Genomic DNA, 25,466 nt, shown 5'->3' with positions numbered 1-25,466 from the left:
TTTCCGGTTTGTCACGTTTTTTTTTTTGCCACAGGAAACCTGATCCTTTTTTTTTTTCTCTTTCTGCTCTTTAAGATGCTTGCGGAGGGGACCAGAGTTTGGATATACTGACTATACTTCTATCTTTTTTCAGTGTCAGCTGATAAAAAGGTTGCGCGTGGCGATGTAGAGGTCTTAGTTATGGAAAAGTCCGGCAAGATCAATATCTACCCTTAGGAAAAGACGCCAGCAGAAGGGGTGGCGATCTCATTCGGCGCACTGGGAGAGGTATCGCGCATCATCTTTTGGCTTTCTCTGAACCAATGCAAACTAGCAACAAAACGGTATAATTGCACGTTTGCTTGAAGCATATACGTACAATGGAATCAAAAAAGGATATACTTAGTTTATGTTGTTATTTGGATTTGGACTTGTCCCCCATGAGGGGTATGGATCAAAATGAAAAATTGGGATCTATGGAGCATTAATTTATTCAAGTTTTTGTATTTTAATTGATAACATTTTAAGCCTCAGCGTGATATTAATGGAAGCGTCGTTGGAAACACAACTATAACACCTTTTCGCTCAACTAGATTTTACCTTCAGTGAAGTAGTTGAGACATGTTTTTAGGTTAGTGCAGATGCAACATTGTTGCCCTTGTAACTGTGCTGCTTCAAAAAAGCTGGTAGACAGAGCCATAGAATAACTGGCTCGAACCTATAAATGATAATATAATTATTTGTTCAATCACTTTTTTCGTATCATACACTAAATAACAGGAGAGTCAGAAAACAAGACACATAGACAAATTTATATGGGCAAAATTTGAACCCAATCAATCCATCCGTTCATCGGTCAGTTAAATAATTCTGGTATAAGCCATAGCCATAAGCTTTTTATATTGGCATCATTCTTTATAGAGGGGGGAGGGGGGCGAAACACCTCTTCAAGTTTCAATTTATTCAGGGAACATTCTTGCTTATCAAAGTGTCATTATTTTTTAAAGAATATCAGCGCAGTCACCTTCAACCTATCCTCTTACATTTCGAGTGTGGAGGCGACGTTCACACCCAGTGTACCTCATCAAGGAAAACGGCTCCTATGTGTGAGGTAACGAGAACAGTGGTGAGGGCTGGCACTGTTAAGTTCAACACCAAGGTGAGGATTAGTGATACCTCTATGTTATGACCACCCCAGGGATCAAGGGATGAGTCAAGTTCCGTACTAAGGTTAGAGAAATAGTGATACCTCTATATTATGACCACCCCAGGGATCAAGGGATGAGTCAAGTTCCGTACTAAGGTTAGAGAAATAGTGATACCTCTATATTATGACCACCCCAGGAATTAACTAAGTTCCGTAATAAGATTAGAGAAACAGTGATACCTCTATATTTATATGACCACCCCAGGGATGAGATAAGTTCCGTATTAAGGGATTAGGGGTAAAAGAAGCAGTGATTACGATGACTAACTCAGGGATGTACCAGGAGATATTTAGTGATGATAGCCACCCCAAGGGAGGAGCCAGCACATGGTTAAGAGACCCCCGTAAAAACAGCCGGCAAAATTAATTTTGACAAAAAGGGATTGCACTTTGGGTGTGATCAACAGCAATACTTACTCAACAATAAGTAAACAAGCAATGCTTGAATTACAGCAATACTATACTTTGTCTCATAGGTGGAAGGTTGGAAATTCTGTGGAACTTCAGGCTACAACTGCCAAGGGGGAGTTTGTAGCTATCTGGACTCCACAATCTGTGTCAAATCAAAGCAGAAGGGGAACAAGACAGCTGGAAGTGAAAGTGGGAAAAAGCCTGCGCAAGTAGAGTTGGGCGATGGAATAGTCATGGATATCCCGAGAGGAGTGAGTGACATCAGAGTGACATCATCATCATTATCATCATCATCGTCATCGTCATCATCATCATCATCATCATCATAACACAAACCACAAATTCTATCATCATTACCATCATCATCATCACCCTTATACAAGGTATTAACATAATCACCATCATCACTATCATCATTGTCATTACTATCATCATAATCATCATAAGAGGTTCAAGTCATCGGGATTCAACATTTGCAATTTGTTTTATTTGTCTCTAGGTCGATAAGGACGGTGCTCAAGAAGACATGCCGGCAGGTTTCCCCAAGCTTGATACTTCTGGCGCAGACACCTGCTTCACCTTTCGTTCCCCCAAATTCACCAGCTATATCCTCTACGACCCCTCTGTGTCCCTGGATTCCAGCTCTTCAGGTGTTACCACCCAAAGCCCAGATGGCGCCACAACCGCAGCTCCCAGCAGCGCATTGTCCCTTAATTGGAGTCTTGCGCTCGTGTTTGCTGTAGTCATCTTAGCTTGGTTCCAGTAAAAAAAAAAACAAGCCGTAGTGCTCTCTTGTTCTTGGTGATTTGTTTGGGTGTCCTGTGGTTTGCCATGAGGGGCTGGGGAGAGTCACGGTTTCGGGCAAAATCAATCAAGTAGATGGATGAACATCAGCAAAGGGTACCCAAACAGATTGCACGTCAAGTAGCTCGCTTGCTTTAGAATGACAATAGACTTGTTCTTGCATTTTTACGTGAGCACGTATTATAGGCTTTAGCAGCTTTTGACCAATGATTTTGTAATCCTAATTAAGTGGTAGTGTTCTTAGTGAAATTTTGAACGTTTGAGTGAGTTTGATATAAATCTTGTATGTAAGCCTGGTCTTATTTTGTTGCTGAAAGCCTACAATGTAATAGAATTCATTTTTTGTGTGTGTTTAATTAAAGCGGCCTTGTCAGCCAATCCTTTGGTATTGTTTTTTGCTACTATAACATAAAATGTGTGGAGAAATACCGAAATGACTATATAACAACGCGAAAATCAAGGGCGTATAATGCTCTGCTCTCACAAAGGCACAAATACCTAAGAAGGTAGTTTTATCGATAAAAGTGGTAACATTCCTTGGTCTTACAAAACAAGAGTCCCGCTAGAATTTCTATCGCGCTTCTTATGTCGCCGATCTCTGCGTGACACTAAAAGCGGCTGCTGAGCAGACTAGAAAATGGTTGCTTTTGGAAATTCTGCTCCCTGATCTTAGTTAGATTCACACATCGGGGTTTGCCTCGCCGGGACCTCGTTTCCGTTAGCAACTCCCTCGTCACGTCGTGACGAAAGCCTCTAAATAAATAAAATAAACATCGTTCAACGCCATTATGGAAATTATGACGTATTACGGGACCCCTGTGTCTTCCCAGCATGCAATGCTCACAAGGGCAAAAGAGCAAAAATGGCGGGCTTCCGTTTAAACTTTCTCTAGAATTCTTGTAAGTTCTAGACTTCCTAACATGTCTTCTTAGGCAGCCAAAGTATGTCAAACGCGAGAAAAAACCATCTTCCCAAGCACCTCGAGAATGCCAGCGAATTTAGGCTGTTTATTTATGATGTGACAGAGTCAAAAACTTTCGGTGGCGCCATTTTGTTTGTGATTTTGCTCAACACAATCATCTTGATAACACAGACCGATGAGGCTGTTTATGTTAATGCAAGTAAGAATAACAAATAGTTATTGATTTATCTCTTTGTTACTATTGATTAAGAACATCCTTTTCTTTCTTGAGGTTGGTATTTTTCCGCTTTGGATAACTGCTTTCTCGCTATCTACTTTGTGGAAATTGTTCTCAAACTTTACGCGTTACAAGAAACTTTCTTCAAGAGTGGATGGAATATTATGGGTAAGTACAATAGGGAGATTTTATTAAAGTGACACATGTTTCTGGGTTCTTTGTATTCGCGGTTGAAACTCGAAAACCCGAATCGGCAAGTAGTGGTAACTTAAGAACGATAGAAAACCTCTGCTAGATAGGAAAGTAAAAAAAAAAAAATTAAAAGAAAAAAGCACTTGCGAGCTTGCGAGCATCCTGTTTTTTTTTTATGCGAGACTGAGCATTTTTAGGCGGAAAAAATTGCGCGAGCATGCGAGCACATCGAAATTTCGGGGGACCATTCAGGGGCCCTATCATGCTGTTGATTGTTAAAGTTAATTTTATCATGGTGGTTTATCATTCTTGATCTGATAATAGGGGACTGGCGCTATCGCCTAGTTCACACTAGCAACATAACAACATAACGACATGGGCGTGCGCGCTATGTTTAGCCCGACATAACGACATGGACATAATGACATAAAAGAAAAAACATGTTATCTCTCTCTTATGTCGTTATGTCCATGTCGTTATGTCTAGAATAAGAGTACACGCGCCCATGTCGATATGTCGCTAGTGTGCACTAGGCATATGAGATCACATGACTGTTTGGGTGGCAAACTAGCACTCTCAAGCTTTAAGTGGCAAAATGACAGAAACAAAAATCAGCTTATTTAGTAATTACAAAAAAAATGCCAGAAATTGTTTTTCAGAAAGGGTTTTAGTTTTATTAAAAGCTTTAATTTTTTTCATCTTTATCTGGTGTGACAGGTACAGTCATTTCTGTTATTATTTTGGGTTTGAATTTGTCACCCAGAAAGGTCACGTGATCCCTTATAACAAGTTTCCTATTGTAAATCCTACTACTGAGGGTTTTTGGTATCCATTGGAATTTATCATTCTACTATTCTCCAGATCTGACCATCGTACTATTCACTACCATGGACTTTCTGCTACCACTCATTGTCCAGAACATGGGGTCATTTGATGTGGCGGCCATCTTTAGGCTGCTGCGCATGTTCAGAGCCATACGCGCCCTCAGAGCACTCCGCGTGTTGCGGACCATCAGGTTAAGCTTGCATTTGCTATAAGATACACATTTTTTTAAGGGATGGAGATGGGGTTACCCTCAGGTAGAGAGGGTGGGGGGAACACCAATATAAAACATATGATTTATAAATTTCCGTCCGTCCTTCTGTCTGTCTGTCTGTCTAGTGAAATAAGTACAAATTATAACACGTGTGTGTTGTAAGCTTAAAATCTTATTTCAAGGAGGGAAGATTAAGGTATGTCATCCTTAAAGAAAAGGGTTTTGCTAACCCTTTATTTTATCACTGAAAAAAGCTGTCTTCTATTTTGCTTAAGGGGGTCCTTGTACCCCAGCCTTTATTCCCCTTGGGTGCCCCCCCCATAAAAACATACAAAATTGTAAAGACATTCAGATAATGTATTTACTGAACCATAGAATTTTGGCTTTTTGGTCTTCACAACATTTTCAGGCCATTAGGCTAGGGAGCTATCATTTTTTGCTGTTGCAGGTTCCTGAAGAACCTACAAGTCATCATGACCACCATATTGAAGTCCTTTAGGGCACTGAGTACCATTGTCATGCTGCAGGGTCTGTTCCTGTGTATCCTTTTCAAAACCTTTGTTGTATGGATCTAGGCATGTTCTGATGGGTGTGTTCTGCCAGAACTCTAGTTAAGATACCCAGGGTTTCATGGGCTAACATTGCTCAGTTTGATCAAGAAACATTACACCACTTAGAAAAAAAAAATATATTTTTAAATTATATTAAATTATTTAAAAAAAGCAATGATAATGGAGATACAATATTGGCCTAAAACAAAAATAAAAACGAAAAATGCTTTTGAATTTAGAGGCTTTCCACAATTACACTGTTCAGACACATTTATCTCTATCCTGTAGACTCCAGTGAAAAGTTCATATCTTATTGAGGACATTTGAGGCAGCTTGACAAGGCCAAGCCTTGTCAAGCTAAAAAATATGAAACACTGACTTGGCACACCCATACTACAAAAAGTAAAATAAAACCTAGGAGGGGGGGTAATGTAATGTAGACTCTGTGCTGTGCTGTGCAGACTCTGTGATCTCTAAGGGTTAAAAATTGCTTCAACAACATTCAATGTGCTGGCCCCTATGGGTAATGCTTCAAACACACCCAAAGTGCTATTCCTCAGGGTTTAAAGTTGATTCTGCGATCGATCACCCTGTCCATTTTTATGGAAGTCTCCCCCGGATAGAAAACTGACATAGAAACACCATGAAATGTTTTTTTCATTATTAAATGCCCAACAGCTCTTTGATGCCAAATCATCCCTCCAACGCTTTTGTCTGACCCCCCCCCCCCCTCCCTTGGGAAAATATCTATTCTGGTGTTGTGTGTGCCTGGCATTGGTCCTGTACTATGCCCCAACCCCCACAAAATACACATTCCGGTATCTGAAAACGGTACAGTTGGTTAGAAACACTGGAGTGCTACGTTATTTGAAATGGCCGCAATAACGGGAAAAGAGGGATGTTAGCATGGCAGGCTTTTTTTTGGTTGGTAATTTTTAAACATATCTGCATTTTGCCCCATGCTATGAACAAAATAGACAGCGTGTAACATTTATCTTTAAATTGCTGATGATTTGTATGTGCTTTATGGATAGGCTGGTTTGAAAAGAAGGCCGCACCCCAGATCACACAATTTATAGAGGCCATCCCTAGTTCCTCTTGCGAAATCGATATCCCGATGTCCCGCCATCAACCTGTTCAAATCTTTATTTCACTTACTCGATAAAAATTCTATAATCCCATAAGGTATAATGGCTGTTTTTTTGTTGTTGTAAACTTGAAGCAAAGGGATCAGGAACTTGTTTTCTATTCAACACACGCTGACATACAGTTGTGTCGTAAAGTATTCAGTGTCGTGAAATCTTTTGGTGGTAGTTTCTATCCTTGAAATGCTTTTTAGGGGGTATGTCATTTTTGGCTCGGTCGGACATCACATGTGACACATGTTTATTAACAAATATTTGCGTGCGTCTGTCCTCTAACAGATGCACAGATGAAGTCACAGCATGTGATATACAACAATAAAATGTTTTCTCATACGTTACAATCTAGTCTTGACGCCAAGCGTGCGTTTTCTAATAACACATAGACCGTTGACCAGAGCGCGTATAAAGTCGAATACATATACACCTTATCAGGGAATAGAGAAAGTGTTTATGACTTTTACCACCACTAGACATGTTTGCTGTGATTGGGCGTGGCTTATTCTACGATGTATCCCCTGAGCGGTTTGGTAGCCTGGGCAAGGCATTCTTCACCCTTTTTCAGCTCATCACCCTTGACGATTGGTTCTACATGTACAGCGACGCTGTCAACAAAGATCCAAGTATTGTATATGACACTTCCCATTGCTATTTTTAGTTCCACTGGTTTACAAGCAAATTTATCAAAGGATTGTCAAAATATTGTATATGACAATTCCTAGACACAATGTTTCAGCTTTCACTGTTTTGCAACCAAATTTATCAAAGCAAGTAATAAATCGTTGTTTTGAAGTTTTCTGTTGAGTATAAGACCGTTGTTGAAGAAAATAGAACCGAAAGCGCCACCTTTTTTCCCGACTTCCCCCCCTCCTCCTAACTTATCAGAAAATGGCCGTAGCAGGCCCCAAAATATTGGAGGGGCACAAAACAGAAACATTAAGAAAGTATTTGGGGCACAGCCCCTACTGGTCACTTCCTTTAAATTCTTTAAAATATTGGGGGGCACGTGACCCCAGTGCCCCACCCCCTAATGTGACCCTGCACGCACGCTATCTAACCTTGAATTTTGCGACATGAAGGAAAAACCTGGAAAATTCGCAATTCGAGATAGAAAAAGAAGACACAATTTCTTACAATGGCCATCGGTTCCTTGTATTCCGGACTGATTTTTGAAACACAAATAACCTGAGGCCGAAATGCACATACCCAGATTTTGGCTTTTTTTTTTTTTTCTTGATCATCCTTGCGCTATGTATGGGCTCAGGGACGAAAACCTCAAAGTTCAATAATACTTTACAAAAAGTCGCATCAATTTACAAAAAGTCGCATTTGATATTTTGTTTGATATTACTCACTAAGTAATTTGGGGAATTTCCCGCCTTATTTGATGTAAAATGAGCTTATTGGAAACGTCAAGTCATGTTTTTCCGTCATGTCGAATTTTGCCATATTGCAGAATACTCCTACATCATCTTGTACCTGATTATCTACATCATACTGGAGAACTTCATATTCATGAAGTAAGTAACATATAAGCACGTTTTTCTCCCGTTTTATTTGATCCGTCCACAAGTCTTAGGTAAGACCTCGATTTCCAAGAACCCCCATTCTAGAGATCCTCTTAAAACCTCCGTTTTCGGTACGCGAAAACGCCGTATATGCGGCAACTGACATCTTATACCGGTGTTGATTCTAGCCTGTTTGTAGCTGTCCTTGTGGATAACTTTCAAAGAACGCTCACAGCTTTGGAAGAGAAGAAAGTCCACCACAAAAAGAGCGGGATCCAAGTCAGAAGCGTATTTGCAGGCGTAAGGCATCACAACCACCCCATAAAGTGACATCCACACTACTAAGATATAATACAATTTTAAGTCATGTCCACATTATGGGTACAGCTCTGTAAGGTCTTTGCTAATAACACCGAAAATAATATCCATAATGTGGGTACAATTTTGTTTAAGTCTTTTCCGCACTATATTAATTACACAATCCATACTAAGAATACAGCCCTGGTAAAGCCTTGTTCACACTACGCTAATAACACTAAAAAGAATCTTCACACGCTATCTACATTACAGGAATAAAACTCTATTTTTAGCATTTTAAAGGCCATCCCATAAAGCGTCATTCACACCTCCATATAAGGTTAAAACCTGGGATACCACTTTCCGTTTGCCTTCTTATAGGACGATGCCAAACAGACGGAAAGCATAGCTTTGTACAACTTATCCGATATGTCATCCGATAGCGAAGGTACTAAGTTAAAGCAAGGGAAAGGGTGAGGGGAGGGGAGGGGGTGGGGGGAGGGGAGGGGGTGTTCATATCTTCAATCTACGCCTACAACTGTGCCTTTGTGACTTTACTTTACCCCTTTCTACACCTACAACTGTGAATCAAAGACCCCCTATCTACACCTACAACTGTGAATCAAAGACCCCCTATCTACACCTACAACTGTGAACCAAAGACCCCCTATCTACACCTACAACTGTGAACCAAAGACCCCCTATCTACACCTACAACTGTGAACCAAAGACCCCCTATCTACACCTACAACTGTGAACCAAAGACCCCCTATCTACACCTACAACTGTGAATCATTGACCCCCTATCTACACCTACAACTGTGAATCAAAAACCCCCTATCTACACCTACAACTGTAAATCAAAGACCCCCTATCTACACCTACAACTGTGAATCATTGACCCCCTATCTACACCTACAACTGTGAATCAAAAACCCCCTATCTACACCTACAACTGTGAATCGTTGACCCCCTATCTACACCTACAACTGTGAATCAAAGACCCCCTATCTACACCTACAACTGTGAATCATTGACCCCTATTTACACCTACAACTGTGAATCATTGACCCCTATTTACACCTACAACTGTGAATCAAAGACCCCCTATCTACACCTACAACTGTGAATCATTGACCCCCTATCTACACCTACAACTGTGAATCATTGACCCCTATTTACACCTACAACTGTGAATCAAAAACCCCCTATCTACACCTACAACTGTGAATCAAAGACCCCCTATCTACACCTACAACTGTGAATCAAAAACCCCCTTTCTACACCTACAACTGTGAATCAAAAACCCCCTATCTACACCTACAACTGTGAATCAAAGACCCCCTATCTACACCTACAACTGTGAATCATTGACCCCCTATCTACACCTACAACTGTGAATCAAAAACCCCCTATCTACACCTACAACTGTAAATCAAAGACCCCCTATCCACACCTACAACTGTGAATCATTGACCCCTATCTAAACCTACAACTGTGAATCAAAAACCCCCTATCTACACCTACAACTGTGAATCAAAAACCCCCTATCTACACCTACAACTGTGAATCAAAGACCCCCTATCTACACCTACAACTGTGAATCATTGACCCCTATTTACACCTACAACTGTGAATCAAAGACCCCCTATCTACGCCTACAACTGTGAATCGTTGACCCCCTTTCTACACCTACAACTGTGAATCAAAGACCCCCTATCTACACCTACAACTGTGAATCAAAAACCCCCTTTCTACACCTACAACTGTGAATCAAAAACCCCCTATCTACACCTACAACTGTGAATCAAAGACCCCCTATCTACACCTACAACTGTGAATCGTTGAGCCCCTATCTACACCTACAACTGTGAATCAAAGACCCCCTATCTACGCCTACAACTGTGAATCCTTTACCCCATTACACCTTGCAGATGATGCTATAACAGCGGAGTCTTCATGGCGACCAAAGAATATAGATGATTATTACAGCGAAGAGAAGTTACCAGATAGCAAGTAAGCACTGAAACGAAAATGTGCTCCGAATTTTCATGCTCGGGTGGCTTTTCATTAAAAGTACAATTATTTCACCGTATTCTATAGAAGCAATTTAGCCGTAAAAGAAATTATACAATAGCTCTCGCTTTGAAACGAGTTAACATGAATGTTTAAGTGTTTTTTATTATATATATATATAAAAAAGTAGGTGTGAGAGCTCCACGTTCCACGTTTCTCCACGTCCTCCACATTCCCCTTCCCCTACGTTCCACGTCCTCCACGTTCCATGTCCTCCACGTTCCACGTCCTCCGCGTTCCACGTCCTCTACGTTCCACGTCCTCCACGTACCACGTCCTCCATGTTCCACGTCCTCCACGTTCCACATCCTCCATTTTCCACGTTCCCCGCGTTCCGTATCCTCCACGTCCTCGTCCATTGTTTAAACGTCGTTTCTTGCTAAAGCTCTCTATTTGTCTATGAATGTAGAGAGCGCGAACTGGTGTCGCAGTATTTTATGCTGCTTACTTCCTTGGAGTACAATAAACACCAGATGATGCGAGCCCAAGCGTCCATTGATGACCTTATCGATGTTACCGTTAACGTGAGTAGACACGTCACGCAGCCACGCTGTCACGCAACCACTTGGTGATGAAACATTCACCCAGTGTACATTGTCTATCACACAGGCAAGAAAACAAGCAAGGAGCAATTGCCTGTGTGATAGCAACGTTTAGTGAAGTTAAACAATTATACCGCCATACAATCACACACACACCGTCCCATGATACAAATCACACCGTCACACAATCACACCGTAACACAATCACACCGTAAAACCATCACACCGTCACACAATCATACCGTCACAAAAATACACCGTAACACAATCATACCGTCACAAAATAACACAATTGCCCTGTCAGACAATAACCCAATTACAGCTTCACACAATCACACCGTCACACAATAATACCGTCACACAAATACACTGTCACACAATCACACCGTCACCCATTTGTCTGTTACACAATTACGCCTTGACAAAACTCAAACAGTTAGACCATGGACGAAAGTTACCCCGCCGCGTAACCACACGGACAAGGTAGACAGTCACACAATTTAACCGTCACACAATCATGTCGTCAAGAACACGGTCACAGATTTGTGTAATCAGTCACACAACAACATTACTTTTTGAGTTTCCTCCAAAAGAACCACAGAAATGGCTGTGGTTGTCAATTCAATCTCAATGAAATTTAAAACCCTTAGACATAACCCTCTCTGACATAGAAACTTTTGGCTGATTCGTATGCGATGAATTAGTTGCTTTTAGTAGTTGTTGTTTTGATGCCAAAAGACGGAGCGTGCGCGAGTTTGGCACCCTAAATGTCGCATGATTCCTTAGCAAGTCACCCATTCAATTCCACTTTTTAACCAAATCCTAAATCTCAATATTGTGCATTCCTAGGTCCCCGACGTTCCTGAAGAGTTGATTTGATGCGTTTTCCACCACATAGTCGATGCTTGCCGTCACTACAGGTGGATAACGAGGGTTCTCTTAAGTTTTTAACCGATGCACTTGATGTAGCTAATATCTTTACAATTTACGTTAAAGTTTACATTATCAGGTAATGATTGGTATCTTTATTTGTGTAATTTGATTACATTCAGCGAGAAGAGCAAGTACTACTTGCGTTGCACAACACTCATGTTTCAGTCGTCACGGCACTCGTACTTATTTCGTACTACCCCGGGCTTCAGTCACACGGCACTCGTACTGATTTCGTACTAACCCGGGCTTCATTCGCACTGTACTCGTACTTATTTCGTACTACCCCGGGCTTCAGGCGCACTAGCTGCTCTCGTACTTACGTCGCACTGCACTCGTACTGAAGTCGTACCAGCCCGGGCATCAGTCGCTTTGCACTCGCACTTATGTCGTACTTATGTCGTGCTAGCCCGGGCATCATTCGCACTGCACTCGCACTTATGTCGTACTAGCCCGGGCATCAGTCGCACTGCACTCGCACTTATGTCGTGCTAGCCCGGGCATCAGTCGCACTGCACTCGCACTTATGTCGTACTTATGTCGTGCTAGCCCGGGCATCAGTCGCACTGCACTCGCACTTATGTCGTACCAGCCCGGGTTTCAGTCACACTGCACTCGTATTCAAGCCCATTTCGTATTTTTCATTCGCACGCACTCGTCAAGCCCCTTTTGATAAAAATGTTCGACCGGCTCATTCCCAGGATTGTTTGTTTAGGGGTACACAGTCATAGTTATCATATGGAAATGGATAATATTTGAAGATCCTTCAATAAAAAATGACCCACGTTTTGCCCCCCCCCCCCCCCCCCCTGTGTACGCTCCTGTTTCTCTCTTTTTTATTTTAAAAGCTGTTGTACAAATCATACCGCTTTCTTTATTTTTAAGAATATTCCTTTCCTTTCAGATATTTGTGGAACGTCAGCTTTTAATACAGGATGTAATAATGTTTTCTTTGTCTCATTGTCTCATTCTGGCACCAAATTTTATAATATCATATGCACCCGTTTTCATTCTGTTATTGCTATTTTCTTATGCAAACAGAACAACCCCAACCGGCACTTCCTGCTGAGCTTGTTTTGTTTAAGTTCCTCTCAGGTTCTAGATATTTAAATCCCTTTAATTATGGCATCGGAATACCAGATGACAAGAAAAAAAACTTTTCGTGATGATAACTAACTGGCTTGTCCGTTGCGGCGATTGAATGGTTTTACGTTTCTACTCAATGATTTTAGGAATTAGCGCCTTGCGCCCGTAGATAATTAGGACGACGGAATCCATTTCAATTGACGTCGAAATGAGAATCCTATTTATTGATTTATTCAAATCAAAGCGAAAATAGATTAGTTCCATCTTAAGTCAACTGATTAAGATTATTTCTCTCACTTTAAATGTCAAGCGTATTTTCCATACAAACTAAGTCTTTCTTTCCCCTCTCCCATCATACTTTGCTGACAAGTTTGACACCCCATTGAAATTGAAATTTCAGTAGCTCAAGATAATTCGCGGATAACTCATATTTTCGCTCTTTTTATTTTTATTTTTTCTGTTATAAGTGTACCTTTTATATCGTCCATAACTACCATTCAACGCAGCTTTATGTTTCGCTGTTTGTTTATTGTCCTTTTTTCCTGTTTTTACTGTAACTATTATATCCATAGCTCGGAACCGCCTTTCGACATTGCTTTTATTTGGTTATTTGCTTTTTGTCACTTTGGCTGTGTTCAGTGTGGCCAAGATATTAAAAATCGCATTAAATCCTAAGAACTCTGTCGACAGCTGTTGGATATTAAATCCAAACAGTGCTTCTTTGATGTTGCCTTAAAGAAGATAATACCAATTTCTCATTCGGTTTTCTAGTAATTTCGGCTCTTAGAGGGAGGCCGTAGTTTGTTCCGCTCATTGATCCTATTCGAATCGCCAGAGCCACCGAAAAAAAAAACAACACTTAGCAATCTGATAAAAGAGTTAATTCTCACACAACGAGCTCATTTCCTAGCTCGAGAGAGGCGCCGCTTATCATAAAAGGAAATAATGAAACGATCAAACGATAAGTAGTGTACCTTGAAATGGAGCCTACATGGTATGCAACTAACCGCTCTGCGTTCAACTCCACTTCTTGGTGCTTAAACCGCGAGGACGACCTCCTGACGAAGGTGATCAAGGCTAGTGGATATCTCCTAGTGGTTGTTTTGTCCTTAATTGGTAACGCCTTAGTCGTGTGGGTCATAAGGAGCGCCTATCGTATGCGCACCGTCACAAATTACTTCATAACTAACGTCGCCTTTGCTGACTTACTCACAACAGTATTCAACATGATGCCTACTTTGTTTTGGATCATTGAAAGGAAGGACCCCTGGAGTGTGGGGGGTACCCTGGGGGAGATCCTTTGCAAGACATTACAGTTCTTTCAATGCGTATCTGTCGCTTGCTCCGTGTTCAGTATGGCTGCTATCTCGATGGATCGGTTCTTCGCGATTTTTCGACCTCTTAAGCGGATTATAACATTCAAATTGGCGAAGTTCATTATTGCGCTAATCTGGGCCTCTTCCTGTCTCATCTCCTCTCCTTTAATCTACGCTTTGAAATTGGAGGGAGATGGCGAAGACGTAAATTGTGTTGAGGTGTGGGCGCCGTTATTTGACGATTACACCTCCCCCATGGTATACACCATCGCTCTTTTTGTGCTCTTCTACGCACTACCACTGACCATCATCGCAGCTCTGTACGCCGTTATCATGTTCAGACTCTGGCGAAGGCAAACTCCAGGTCAAAACAGCACTAGCAATCAATCAAACAAGGAGCGAACCAATAAGAAAGTTCTTAAGATGCTTATCACTGTCGTCGCCGTGTTTGCACTATGTTGGCTTCCCCTGTATGTGCGTATGTTCTTGGTATTTCTTCAACCATCAAACTTCCCCTGTGGTTTGCCTTACCATCTCGACTTTATAACCCTATTCCTCGGCCATGCCAATAGCTCTATCAATCCTTATCTTTACGTGGTCTTCAATGAGAATTTTCGTAAAGGGTTCAAAACAATTTTCAAGCGTCGAAAACCCCCGCCTCATTTATCGTCTTCAAGGCGACGACCTGGGAGTACACAAGTCCAGAAACAAGGCCCGTCGCTTAGCTTGATGGCAAGGCAACAAGACAGTCACTATATGCGCAGCTGCGATGTGAGGACAAGCTTCCAGGGTGATATTGTCATCGAGGAAAGGGATCTTTTGAAAACGGACCATGTTGTCTGAGAAAAAAAGAAGATATTATATATGCGTGCAGGTTTGCGATGAAGAATATGCAGGACAGTGTTGGCAATGGATGGTGTTAACCGACTAGCGACAAACGGCTTAAAAAATAACTGACTACCGACAAAACATGAAAACAACTAGTGATCAGCGACAAAAAAATATTTTCCGACTACCGACATTTTATTACTTCCGGTATTTTTACTCTTTACTTCCAGCGCCAATCTACGTAAATACGGCCATTTCAGAATCTGCATTATGTATTTCCTGTTGCATCAACTTTTTAGTCAATTATTTATCCATAATGAATTTATTATCAATAAGTTATTAATTACTAATTAATCCTAAATAATGTTAATCTTGTTGATACATGAATTCTGGTACAAAAGCGACTATTAACTTAGATTCACCGACTACCGACAGAGACCGATAATTCTGACCGACTACCGACAAATTACGGAAATTTTAACTGACCACATGCAGACCCCCTCATCCAGACCCTGTGTTGGTGGTGGTGAATAAGAAGATGATGGTGATATGAATTAAATGGTATTATAACAGCATCATACAACAGGCACGTACAGCGTGCGCACTAGTCCCCCCCCCTTAACTAGTGGGCCATGATGATGGTTATGGAAGTGTTGGTGTTTAAGATGATGATGATGATATTAATTTTGTAGTGATATAAAACGTTATACACCAGGAACGTATACATGTGGTGCACGCTAACCCCTCCCCCCCCCCAAAGATGGATCGTAAAATACTATCCCTTTTCCATTTGATATCTAGGACTCCAGTTAGAATAATGGAAGAACTATATAACGACAAAATCGTAATAGAGGTTTTAATATCTAACATATAGATTTTAATATCTTATAATTGTTATATTGTAGCTTAGCCTGAATGTATTCACTGAGAGACGACGTCTTTCAGCGAGCAGGACAAATGCTTACAAACAATGTGTATGCCCATATCAATTGTCCTGTTTGTATATATTTATTTGATCAGCACAACAGAGACATTAATATAAGAGAAATAATTTCATAAATATTCTCCTGAATTGATGTTTTTTTTATGGAATGTTCCGAGAAAAATAGAATGCGGGATTCAGCAGTCTTATACTGGAATGATCAGAAAATGTGCTTCTGAGATCCGGTAAAAAGGTCAATGGACCCGTATAGGTTTACGCATTTTCTATCCTAATACATGAGAAGGGTGGAATACGGACCCCTTGGACCCCCTCTGGATACACATCTATTCTAACCCTTTTCATTGGTTATTGTCCCTTGTTTTCTGCGTACAGTTAGCGTTTAGTCTGCGCATATTGTGCGTACGGTTAGCGTTTAGTCTGCGTCTAATTTGCGTACAATTTTTGTGTGTAGTATGCGTGTGTTGTGCGTACAGTTTGCTTGTAGTCTGCATGTATCGTGCGTACAATTTGCGTGTAGTTTGCGCGTGATGTGCGATAGTTTGCGTGTAGTCTGCTCATGTTATGCGTACAATTTGCGTGTAGTTTGCACGTGTTGTGTGTACAGTTTGCGCATAGTCTGCTCGAGTTGTGCGTACAGCTTGCGTGTTGCCTGCGTGCTTTGTGCGTACAATTTGTGTGTAGTTTGCGCGTGCTGTGCGTACAGTTTGCGTGTAGTCTGCGCTTATTGTGCGTACAGTTAGCGTTTAGTCTGCGCTTATTATTAACAGTTTGTGTGTAGTCTGCGCGTATTATGGACAGTTTGCGTGCCGTTCGAGTATGGCTGGTACAGTTTGCGTGAAGTCTGCGCATATAATGCACAGTTTTCGTTTAGTCAGCGCGTGTTGTTTGTACAGTTTTCGTGTACAGTGAAAACCCTTCTGTAAGAAACAAGACGTTTTCAAGTCTGGCAAAAAGGGTTTTATATTTCAGTATTTTGGGGTACTTAAACAACTAAGGCAAAATAGGTTCTTATGAGGTTCTGATTTTTTTTCAATTGGCTTTATCAATAGTAGGATTCCTTATTACAGAAGTGAAATTTAATACATAGCCACTTTGCTATAGAGATATCCTACTGCATGTATGTTATATCTTACAGTATCTTTATAAAAGGGCAAAAATGTTTAGCAAATTTATATTTCAAAGCCTCATAATTTATCTCACCTTTTATGGTGTAACTCATCATATAAGAACCTTTTAATTTTTTGGCTTATTAGGTTCTTATATTTTGGGGTATTAAAATCCAAAATTTCTACCTATAGGTTCTAAAATCACCACGGCGAAAAAAAGGCGACTTTACACCTAGCGCAGACTTGGGAAACGTGGAATATTTTCCATGCATTCGCACGTCTTCCCCAGGGAATATTCCAAGTCTTAAACATGTTTTACACGGGTGTAAAAAAGCAATTACGTACCATATCCAAAAGGTTTTACACGCGGTGATTGTTTGGTGCTAGCTCGAGTATTCGCCGCGTCTAACGCTAATATTCGATTGCGTAAGCGCGTGTCTTCCGCAGTACAGACAAGGTGATTACATGCGCATAACTAAATATTCCCTAGGTTTTCCTATAGGTGATTATTTGCGCTTACTCGAGTATTCGCCTCGTCTTACGCTAGTATTCGCGGGTTTTTACTCTAATATTTTGCGTGTTTTTTCGATGTCGGCGCATTTTATGTGCTGTGTAGTTGATTCTAATATACGCGTTTATATGCGTATACCGTATAACCTTCATATAACGGACTGTCATAAAGCCCTCTATATATCGGACTTATTTTTTTTTAAATTTAAGTTTAAATCCAAATATTCTTATTGGTCATCGCCATGTCATGGACACTCCTGATGATTACTCGTCTGTATGCTAAAATACAATACAATTCCATTATTTTATGCTATATGATTTATTGACAACAATTATCATCTCTAAAGACATTTTCAAAAACTTTTAATCAAATAACTGTCTAGAATTCTTACTCACCAAACCAATCGGAAAACGGTTTGGATTACTGCTCGTTTTAAAGTCCGTAGATCCGACGTGCTGACATGGTTGTTTTTTTTTTTATGTTCAAAACTCTTGTCATTTAAGAAAAAAAAACAGCTTTCCCTGTATATATATGATTCAGCCATTTTAGTTGTTTGATGGATTGGAATTTACCTTGATTTAATTCACTGCTGACATGATCATATAATTTTTTATTATGTTAATTGCTTATAGTAATAAGATACTAATATTAAAAAGTAGTCTTTGCAATAAAATAATAAAAATGATATAAAATAATATACAAAAGGTTTCATAGCCTACAAAACCACGCCTTAAAAGCAAGTCGGATCGACGGGCTTTAAGTAAAAATTTCTGATCATATTGGTGTAATACGCCTATGAAATATTTACTTCTTTATTTCTTTGTTGAACAGCCTATAGGAGATTGTGTTAGCGCAAGTGACATCCTGTCCTCATCTCCTTTTTTCTCCCCTTTTGGTCGAAACTCGAGGATTTTTCAAAAGTAAGCCCCTTGTTCCCTCTCGCTCGCGCCTCGGCTCTTTCTCGGAGGTTTATAGATAGCCGACTGGTCTCGATGATCTGCCGATATGAGGGCTTTGCCCTCCGGTCAATACTCGGAGGCTTATCGCAAGCACACTCTCACCTCGTGGCCTATTGTCGAAGGTTTCTCGAAAGCGAGTTCCGCCGATACCTCACGGTCGGTAGTCGGAAGTTCGTAGAAAGAAGACTGGCTCCGAGTGCTTACACAGTCGCGCATCTCGGGATTTACTCGTGAATTTTTTTAACCCAAATTTTCATGCAGTGCTTGTGGCTAAAGATGATGTCCTTCGCCGACTGGCTCCGAGTTTTTGCCGATGCACACTTTCACCTTTCGCCCTGTATTCGGAGTCATATCGCGAGAGCCGAACGCTTCTATTTGTCATCGTGTCGTTGGTAGTTTCTCCCAGGAATTTATTCTCCTCGTTCCCGCAACGTCTCAAAAACGGCACAATCTCACATGCCACTTTCTTGAAATTCCTTCTGAACGATTGATTGAAGAAATAATAGATCAAAGGTGTGATGGCGGAGTTAGAATGCGCAATTGAAAATGCCATGAAATATAGATGAGGCTGTAAAGTGCAGGGGATGTTGTTTGTCTCGCCGAAAAATCCCAGAAACATCCTAACATTGAATGTCAACCAGCAAAGAGCAAAAGTCAGTACAACTGTGACCAACATTTTGAAGATCTTCCTATTTGTCTCTTGTTTGCGTCGAACAAAAGCGGGTAGCAGTTCTGTGATCTCCATCCCATGTCCCCATAGCTTTTGAATGATTATCACGTACACAACTGCCATTGTTGTCAAGGGAATTCAGTAGAAAGACAAGAACAGGACGAGGGTGTAGCCCTTCGCCGCGAGCTCTTGGTCGAAGCCCTCTGGCCAGCGCTCATAGCACAAATAATGCCCACCATCCTGAGCGGTGAATTCAATCTTAATCACATAAAGCAGTGGAACCAGGGTTAATAACGAAACTACCCATATACCTACTATGATAAGCCGCACTTTGGAAGTTGTAATTACTTTCCTCAAAGGCCGCACAATTGCGAAAAGCCGATCAAACGCAATAGCTGTTAGGCTGAGAATCGCGCTCTCCATTGAAGTGCCGTGAATAACCGGGTTTAGCTTACAGACGATGAACGCTAGAGTGAAACTCGTGAAATTCTGAAACCCTTGTATGTTAACCATGGTTACGATCGGCATACTGACACACGTTATGAACAGGTCTGCCACGCACTTGTTTGCGATGAGAAAATTCGTGGTTGATCGCATGGCTTTCTTCTTGGAAATCACATAAATCGTCAGGGAGTTTCCAAGCAAGGAGAGCGCTATAATTAGCACATATGTGGCACCTTTCAACGCCTTCACCCAAACCTCGTCTTTATAAGGCAGACACATTGAGGATTGATTCTGCTTAGAATTGGGAAAAGTGAAATTCCCCGTTAGATTTAGATCCATCTTACTGTCCCTTTGTTTTGTGCAAGAATATGCGCGCAGTCTTGCGTCTCCCTTCTTCTTCTTCTTGGGCCTTAAGGACAGCAAACTTCAAACTTCAAGTTTAACTCGCCTATCTCTTCAACTAGCCTATCCCGTAATGTTAGCACGCCTTGATCGTCGGCTACTGTTTTTATTTTAGACCTAACAGCTGTCTTTGTAGAATAAACATTTCCTATTCGAGAGCCGTGTAATTACATTAATATTCAAAATCAGTTTGGTAAACAATGAGCTGAAGTAACTTTTTCTATCCCTTAATTTAGTTTGCGACTCCGGTGAAATCAATTTCGCCGATATAATGTGCATTCACCGCATGACGCAAAACTTCAATAAAGCAATTTCGTACATCCTTACCTCCTCCAATTCACAATATCGTTTTTGCCCTATATTTGCATTAGTATGCTTCCGAGTTCAATTAAAGGTTGACTCTTGGCGACAGCCGATGCAGGTTTGAACCGAACAAGAACTCTAAACAAAGCAAGCGCAATATGCTTTCCCGAATCACTTTCATTCATCCATTCATTCACTCATTCATCCTTACAGGTACCCTAAGATAGATCTTTCTCCACCCTTTTATGGTACCAGTTTTAATTTAACTTACGGAATACTTCACGTTATTTTTTGTGTTCGTCTTGCTGTGTTCGTGTTTCAAGGGCGGTTTGGAAAAGCCATGCTGCGCCTATGATCTTGGCTTGCATATATCGAATGTATTTAAGGACGGGGTTCTTTATAAGTATGCGCAATTACGCATGACCATGCTACAATGATTTTGCTTCTTAACAATAGACTTTGGCTTTGTTTTCAAAGTCTCAGTTTGGCTCTTGTGTGATTATTTTCTACTTTCTGATTATTTAAGCTCTCCGTTCATAACGGAGAAACCAATTTTATGTGCTGCTTTTTTAGATACTATTATTAATGCCGCAACTTTGTTCATTCTAACCTTAAGAATTTTTATCAAGCCAGTGGAATATTGCTCCAATAATACTCTATTTTGTTTTCATTTTTCTTACTTTACCTGAAAACTTTTTATTTCATTCGCAAACAGAAAAACCTTTTTTCAATACAGGTACGTATGTCATTTTTAAACAATTTCATGTTTGATGTTCTGTTCCGTTCTGTTTATTCTAAAATGTGCCGAATTTGTGCTTGATGAAAAAAAGCTTAAAATTTTTAATAAAACTTTTCGGTAACCTAATTTCGACTATTCCACCTGTCAGACTGTTATCTTGTTTCCAACACTGGCATCAAGTTTTATTAGCAAAACGACATAACATCAGCCTTATTTGTATCCTCCAAGCATTTTTTCCCTTTCCCATGATTAATTGTTTCCAGCACATTCGTAATTTTGAGAAGAATTCTACTTAGACGCATGCTCTTTAACCTGCTTTTTGGGTTTTCGGCGATAAAACTCGCTACAACTTTTGCTTTAACTAAGGACAATTATTTGTTATGAGCACCTGCATTTTTGACACGATTTAGCGTGGGTGATAAAGGCTTCCAGAAGATTTGACGATTGAATTTGTCATCCTTCTGTTAAACCAGTCATAATATGTAATAACCTTTGCATGTGCGTTGACTACGATGCTTGCTTGTATAGGGTCCAACTCTATGTCCCTGCTTGCTATTTTTACTCGCGTAGCCGTGTTTCACTGGTGGGCGCGCAGTATACTATTTGACGACCTTTTAATGAGAAGTGACCTGCTTTTTAGCGCCAATAAGTTGAGTTGCACGCTCCCCCCCCCCCCCCCCCCAAGCTACGCCTACGTTGCCTGTCTTTAAATGTTTGCTTGAATTCAGGGTACTCACTTAGTTGTTACCCTGCCAATTTTATATTTTGACTGAAAATGGGAAGAGGGGAATAGCGACTGATGTTGGGCAGACACATTACAGTGTGGCCTATTTTCGGCTTGAATAGTGGCAAGGAAATAGCAAAATAAAGGGGTTACACCTTGCTATTCCACCCGTAGGGATGATCATGTGACATATGAGGTTGTGTGTGTATGTGTGGGGCGGCGTGGTGATTTTGCATTATTTTTTATGCGCCTTAGCCAGATGCCGAGGTGTGTTCACAGTCATATGACCTAGCCGTAGCAAGCCTCGAGTAATTTGGAGGAGGGGGGGGGGGGGGGGGGGCACGATACAGAAACATTAAGAAAAAATGGGGGGCACAACCACGCCCCTACTGGTCATTTCTTTATAATTTTTTTTAATATTTGGGGGGGGGGGGCTGTGCCTCCAGTGCCCCATCCCCTTCTTCGGCCCTATTCGAGTTCAAAGAAATATTTTCTTTCCTTTGTTCTTTTTTGCCCCCCATCCCCCGCGCGCCTCTAGACATATCCATACCCAGCATCTGGTCGCTTTCCCAATATTAGCCATGTCTTGCTGAGTACGTGTTAGTGCTTGCTTTTAATTGAAAACCTTGTTTGCGATTCCTGCCTAATGAGCGCAAAATGTGTTTGACGAGAAGCGAGTCAGACCCACAGCTAACAATTAACTAATATTCATATAAAAACACGGGATCTGACAGGAAGAAAAGACGCGGCAAAATGATTGTTTAAAATTCATTACACCCTGTCTCCCTATCCAACCGACTTCTTAATAATCTTTTCCCATCCAATCTTTATCCTCAGGAAAAACTCTCCTATTGTCCCTAGCCCATAATATATAGATTTTGGCACTGCCTAAAAGCGGAGCCAGCATTGAACACCTTTTGTGTTGACTGATCGAGGTATTTTTGGGGGATCTAGGATCCTGCTCTTTACTGAGATTTATTTATTGTACCAACCAAATGGATCCAGGCCTTATTCAATAATTCAAATTATGCAGTACATCAAAGTTAACAAACACAATTCCTGGTGTGAATATGGCTGTCAAAGTTGTCAAGAGTCTAATGGTAAATTCTTATGTCCCATCATAGAAGTTCCATTATGAATATTTTTTTTAATCAAAACAATACTCTGACAAGCTTTGCCCCTGTGCAGAAAATGTCATGGATGTAACAGCATTCCAAAGATTCAAAATAATATATTTAGACTGTTTAGATGCCATACTGTAATTTTTATGTATTGATTTAGAGGCGATTATCTCCTCCATTGGACCGAATATTCAGAAAAATGTCTGGAAATTAAAATCCAAAAATATATCTCCTTTCATGCATTATATATTGGTGCACCCCCCTTTACCATATAGTGGCCTTGTTGTTGGTGGCCTACTCCCAAATGAATGCAATGAAGAAAAAACAGATTGATTTTGGAAGCAAATCCTAAAAAAAACATCCAAGGCACAAATCCTAAAAAAAACATCCAAGGCATCACTGACAGTGCTAAAATGCTAACTTCTAATTTCAAACCAAACCTTTTCATTGATCTATGTTTGGGGTAGAGAGGAAGCAAAGAATATCAATTGACTAAAAAATAGTCGACGGAAGAGGAGATATAAAGTAAATTGACTCAACTTGAAAGATTTGCTGAAAAAAATATAACATTAATGAAAATAATTTGATTGAGCATTTCTTGACATTTCCCCTTTCCCATTATCTTGAGCCTTTCACCACCACAGGCCTCTAGAGGCCATGTCTATGCTATCCAAGCTATGTGAACAGAATTCTATTATTGAAAAAGAACAAGGTTGTTGCTAGTGTTATAAAGTTTGAGTATCTTGTCCTAAAAAACCCTTCCCCTCAATAAAAGTTCCATTAATGTACATTTGTAAAGCTACATTCTGACAAGCTTTGTCCTTGCGAAGAATAATGGATGAAACAGGATTTCAAAGATGGAATATAGTGTCATACACAATTTTAGATAAGATGTAATACTGAAGTTTTAATGTACCATTTTAAGTGGTGATTTTCCATCCCCATGGGAATTAATATATACAAATAAACATCCAGTAATGCATTATATTTTGGTGTTTTGAGAAACCCTGGATCCAACTATTCCAATGAAATAAATCTAAACCTCTAAAATAAATGTAATGGGAAAGAGACTTGGAAAGAAAATCCTAAAAATAAGATATAAGTGAGAGTAATAAATGAAAATTACTAATTTAAACATCAAATCTGTTCATTAATCTATTTTTGGTGTAGAGGGGAAATAGCAAAGAGCATCAATTGCATAAAAATAGTCAACAGGGAGAAGAAAAAGGAAGAAATATGACTCTTCTTTAAATGTTTGAAAAGAAAATATAATAACAATAATGTGATAATTATATTCAGTACTTTTCTATAATATCCCCTTTCCCATTATCTTTAGGTTGATAGAAAACTTTTTTTTTACAGATTTATTATTTAAAAAGCAAAAGTTTGTTTTATATTATATAAGTATCTTGTTCTAAAAAAACCTATTGAGTGTGTACTGCTGAATCACATAGTAATGAACTAGTCATTTGCGCCCCCTCCCTTATGGTCCCGCAGAAGTCAGGGGTTAATGTGGGGTTTTACACCACTTTTTAACCAGAATATGTCAAGAGGGGTGGTGGAATTGACTGTTTTTGACTCTTAACTTGGAAACAGGCTTTTATTAAAGTTTAATCCCCCACCCTTCCCTGGGACCATGGGTGTGGGGGTATCAAATGACTTGTGAATAAGAACATCCTACTGTTCTCTTCAAGACATGGTTTTTAATTCGCATGTCTTCCAGTCTTTAGCATTCCTCTTGGCCCTCAGGTAGTTCCTGGTTCATAAAAGAGTGAAAACAATTATTTATTATTTCTTTCAAAACAATCTTTTCGTCAAGCCATTTATAATCTAACTAATTTTCCACAACTATTTGAAAAAAAATTAACACATGAGATGCAAGATGCAGACAATACATATTGAAAATAGGGGTTGATTTTTTTTTTATCCTCGGTAAGGAAGATTTCTCTTGTAAGTTGAAAAACATGCTGTATCTTCTAAGGATATGTATCTTCTTAGGACTAAGAGCACAGGATATAAAGACAAGAACGGTCTTCTTTAGCAGTATTTGACAAATGCAACACGATATTGGTTAGCCTTTATGAAATATCTCAACACAATCAATCTGCCCTGAAGAAGTCTTATTAAAGACGAAAATTTGGCAGAGTCGAATTCCAGTTTTTGGTGTATTGTATTTTATTCAACACAATCAAGAATATAGATAAAACGAAGAATGTCAAAACAAAAGCTGTTATGCTCAAATAATTTGATTGCTAAGTTAAGTACTCGCATTCTCAAAGCATACCAAAAGGACAACAAAAAGCCTAATAACTGTCATATTCTCAATAGACAATACAAATTGTCGTCCGAAACTCACCTTGCATTTTTTTTTTGTCGTTTTCTTGTGGTTGTGTTCGCTTTTTAATGTGAACTGTTACTTGCTTAAATTTACTAGCTAAAACCTGATAAATCTTGGCGTGAATGAATGTTAGTAGATCTCCTCTAGTTGACTTTATCCTTA

The 25,466-nt window shown here is 40.0% G+C and overlaps 4 protein-coding genes across 5 annotated transcripts; 3 read left to right on the top strand and 1 right to left on the bottom strand.

The window, feature by feature from the left end:
• The first annotated feature begins 134 nt into the window (after positions 1 to 134).
• On the top strand, positions 135 to 2,779 carry LOC116604795 (skeletal aspartic acid-rich protein 2). The gene is made up of 4 exons (XM_032367678.2): positions 135 to 267; positions 987 to 1,138; positions 1,663 to 1,848; positions 2,097 to 2,779. Exons 2-4 carry the CDS (start codon positions 1,082 to 1,084, stop codon positions 2,361 to 2,363), a joined length of 510 nt encoding a protein of 169 aa, XP_032223569.1. The 5' UTR covers positions 135 to 267; positions 987 to 1,081; the 3' UTR covers positions 2,364 to 2,779.
• A 451-nt stretch (positions 2,780 to 3,230) lies between these two features.
• LOC5522362 (cation channel sperm-associated protein 1) lies at positions 3,231 to 12,760 on the top strand. Of its 2 annotated transcripts, XM_048722859.1 has the most exons (12): positions 3,231 to 3,522; positions 3,595 to 3,708; positions 4,594 to 4,747; positions 5,217 to 5,308; positions 6,935 to 7,084; positions 7,918 to 7,981; positions 8,158 to 8,269; positions 8,648 to 8,714; positions 10,201 to 10,282; positions 10,752 to 10,866; positions 11,734 to 11,804; positions 12,719 to 12,760. In XM_048722859.1, exons 1-11 carry the CDS (start codon positions 3,345 to 3,347, stop codon positions 11,761 to 11,763), a joined length of 1,158 nt encoding a protein of 385 aa, XP_048578816.1. In that variant the 5' UTR covers positions 3,231 to 3,344; the 3' UTR covers positions 11,764 to 11,804; positions 12,719 to 12,760. The 2 variants fall into 2 exon arrangements, with proteins under 2 accessions (XP_048578816.1, XP_001641973.3); XM_001641923.3 differs by lacking the exon at positions 12,719 to 12,760 and having other exon boundaries at positions 11,734 to 11,897.
• Positions 12,761 to 13,463: 703 nt separating this feature from the next.
• LOC5522364 (substance-P receptor) lies at positions 13,464 to 16,116 on the top strand. The gene has a single exon (XM_032367681.2). It carries the CDS (start codon positions 13,881 to 13,883, stop codon positions 15,057 to 15,059), a length of 1,179 nt encoding a protein of 392 aa, XP_032223572.1. The 5' UTR covers positions 13,464 to 13,880; the 3' UTR covers positions 15,060 to 16,116.
• A 1,790-nt stretch (positions 16,117 to 17,906) lies between these two features.
• On the bottom strand, positions 17,907 to 21,717 carry LOC5522365 (QRFP-like peptide receptor). The gene is given in 1 exon segment (XM_032367679.2): positions 17,907 to 21,717. A coding segment is annotated over 1 exon segment (1,200 nt). The 5' UTR covers positions 20,017 to 21,717; the 3' UTR covers positions 17,907 to 18,816.
• Between the last annotated feature and the right edge of the window lie 3,749 nt (positions 21,718 to 25,466).

This window comes from Nematostella vectensis, chromosome 15, assembly GCF_932526225.1.
Source record: "Nematostella vectensis chromosome 15, jaNemVect1.1, whole genome shotgun sequence".
Taxonomy (NCBI): Eukaryota; Metazoa; Cnidaria; class Anthozoa; order Actiniaria; family Edwardsiidae; genus Nematostella; species Nematostella vectensis.
Note: the sequence above shows the minus strand (reverse complement) of the source record. Positions and strands in the feature narration are given on the sequence as shown.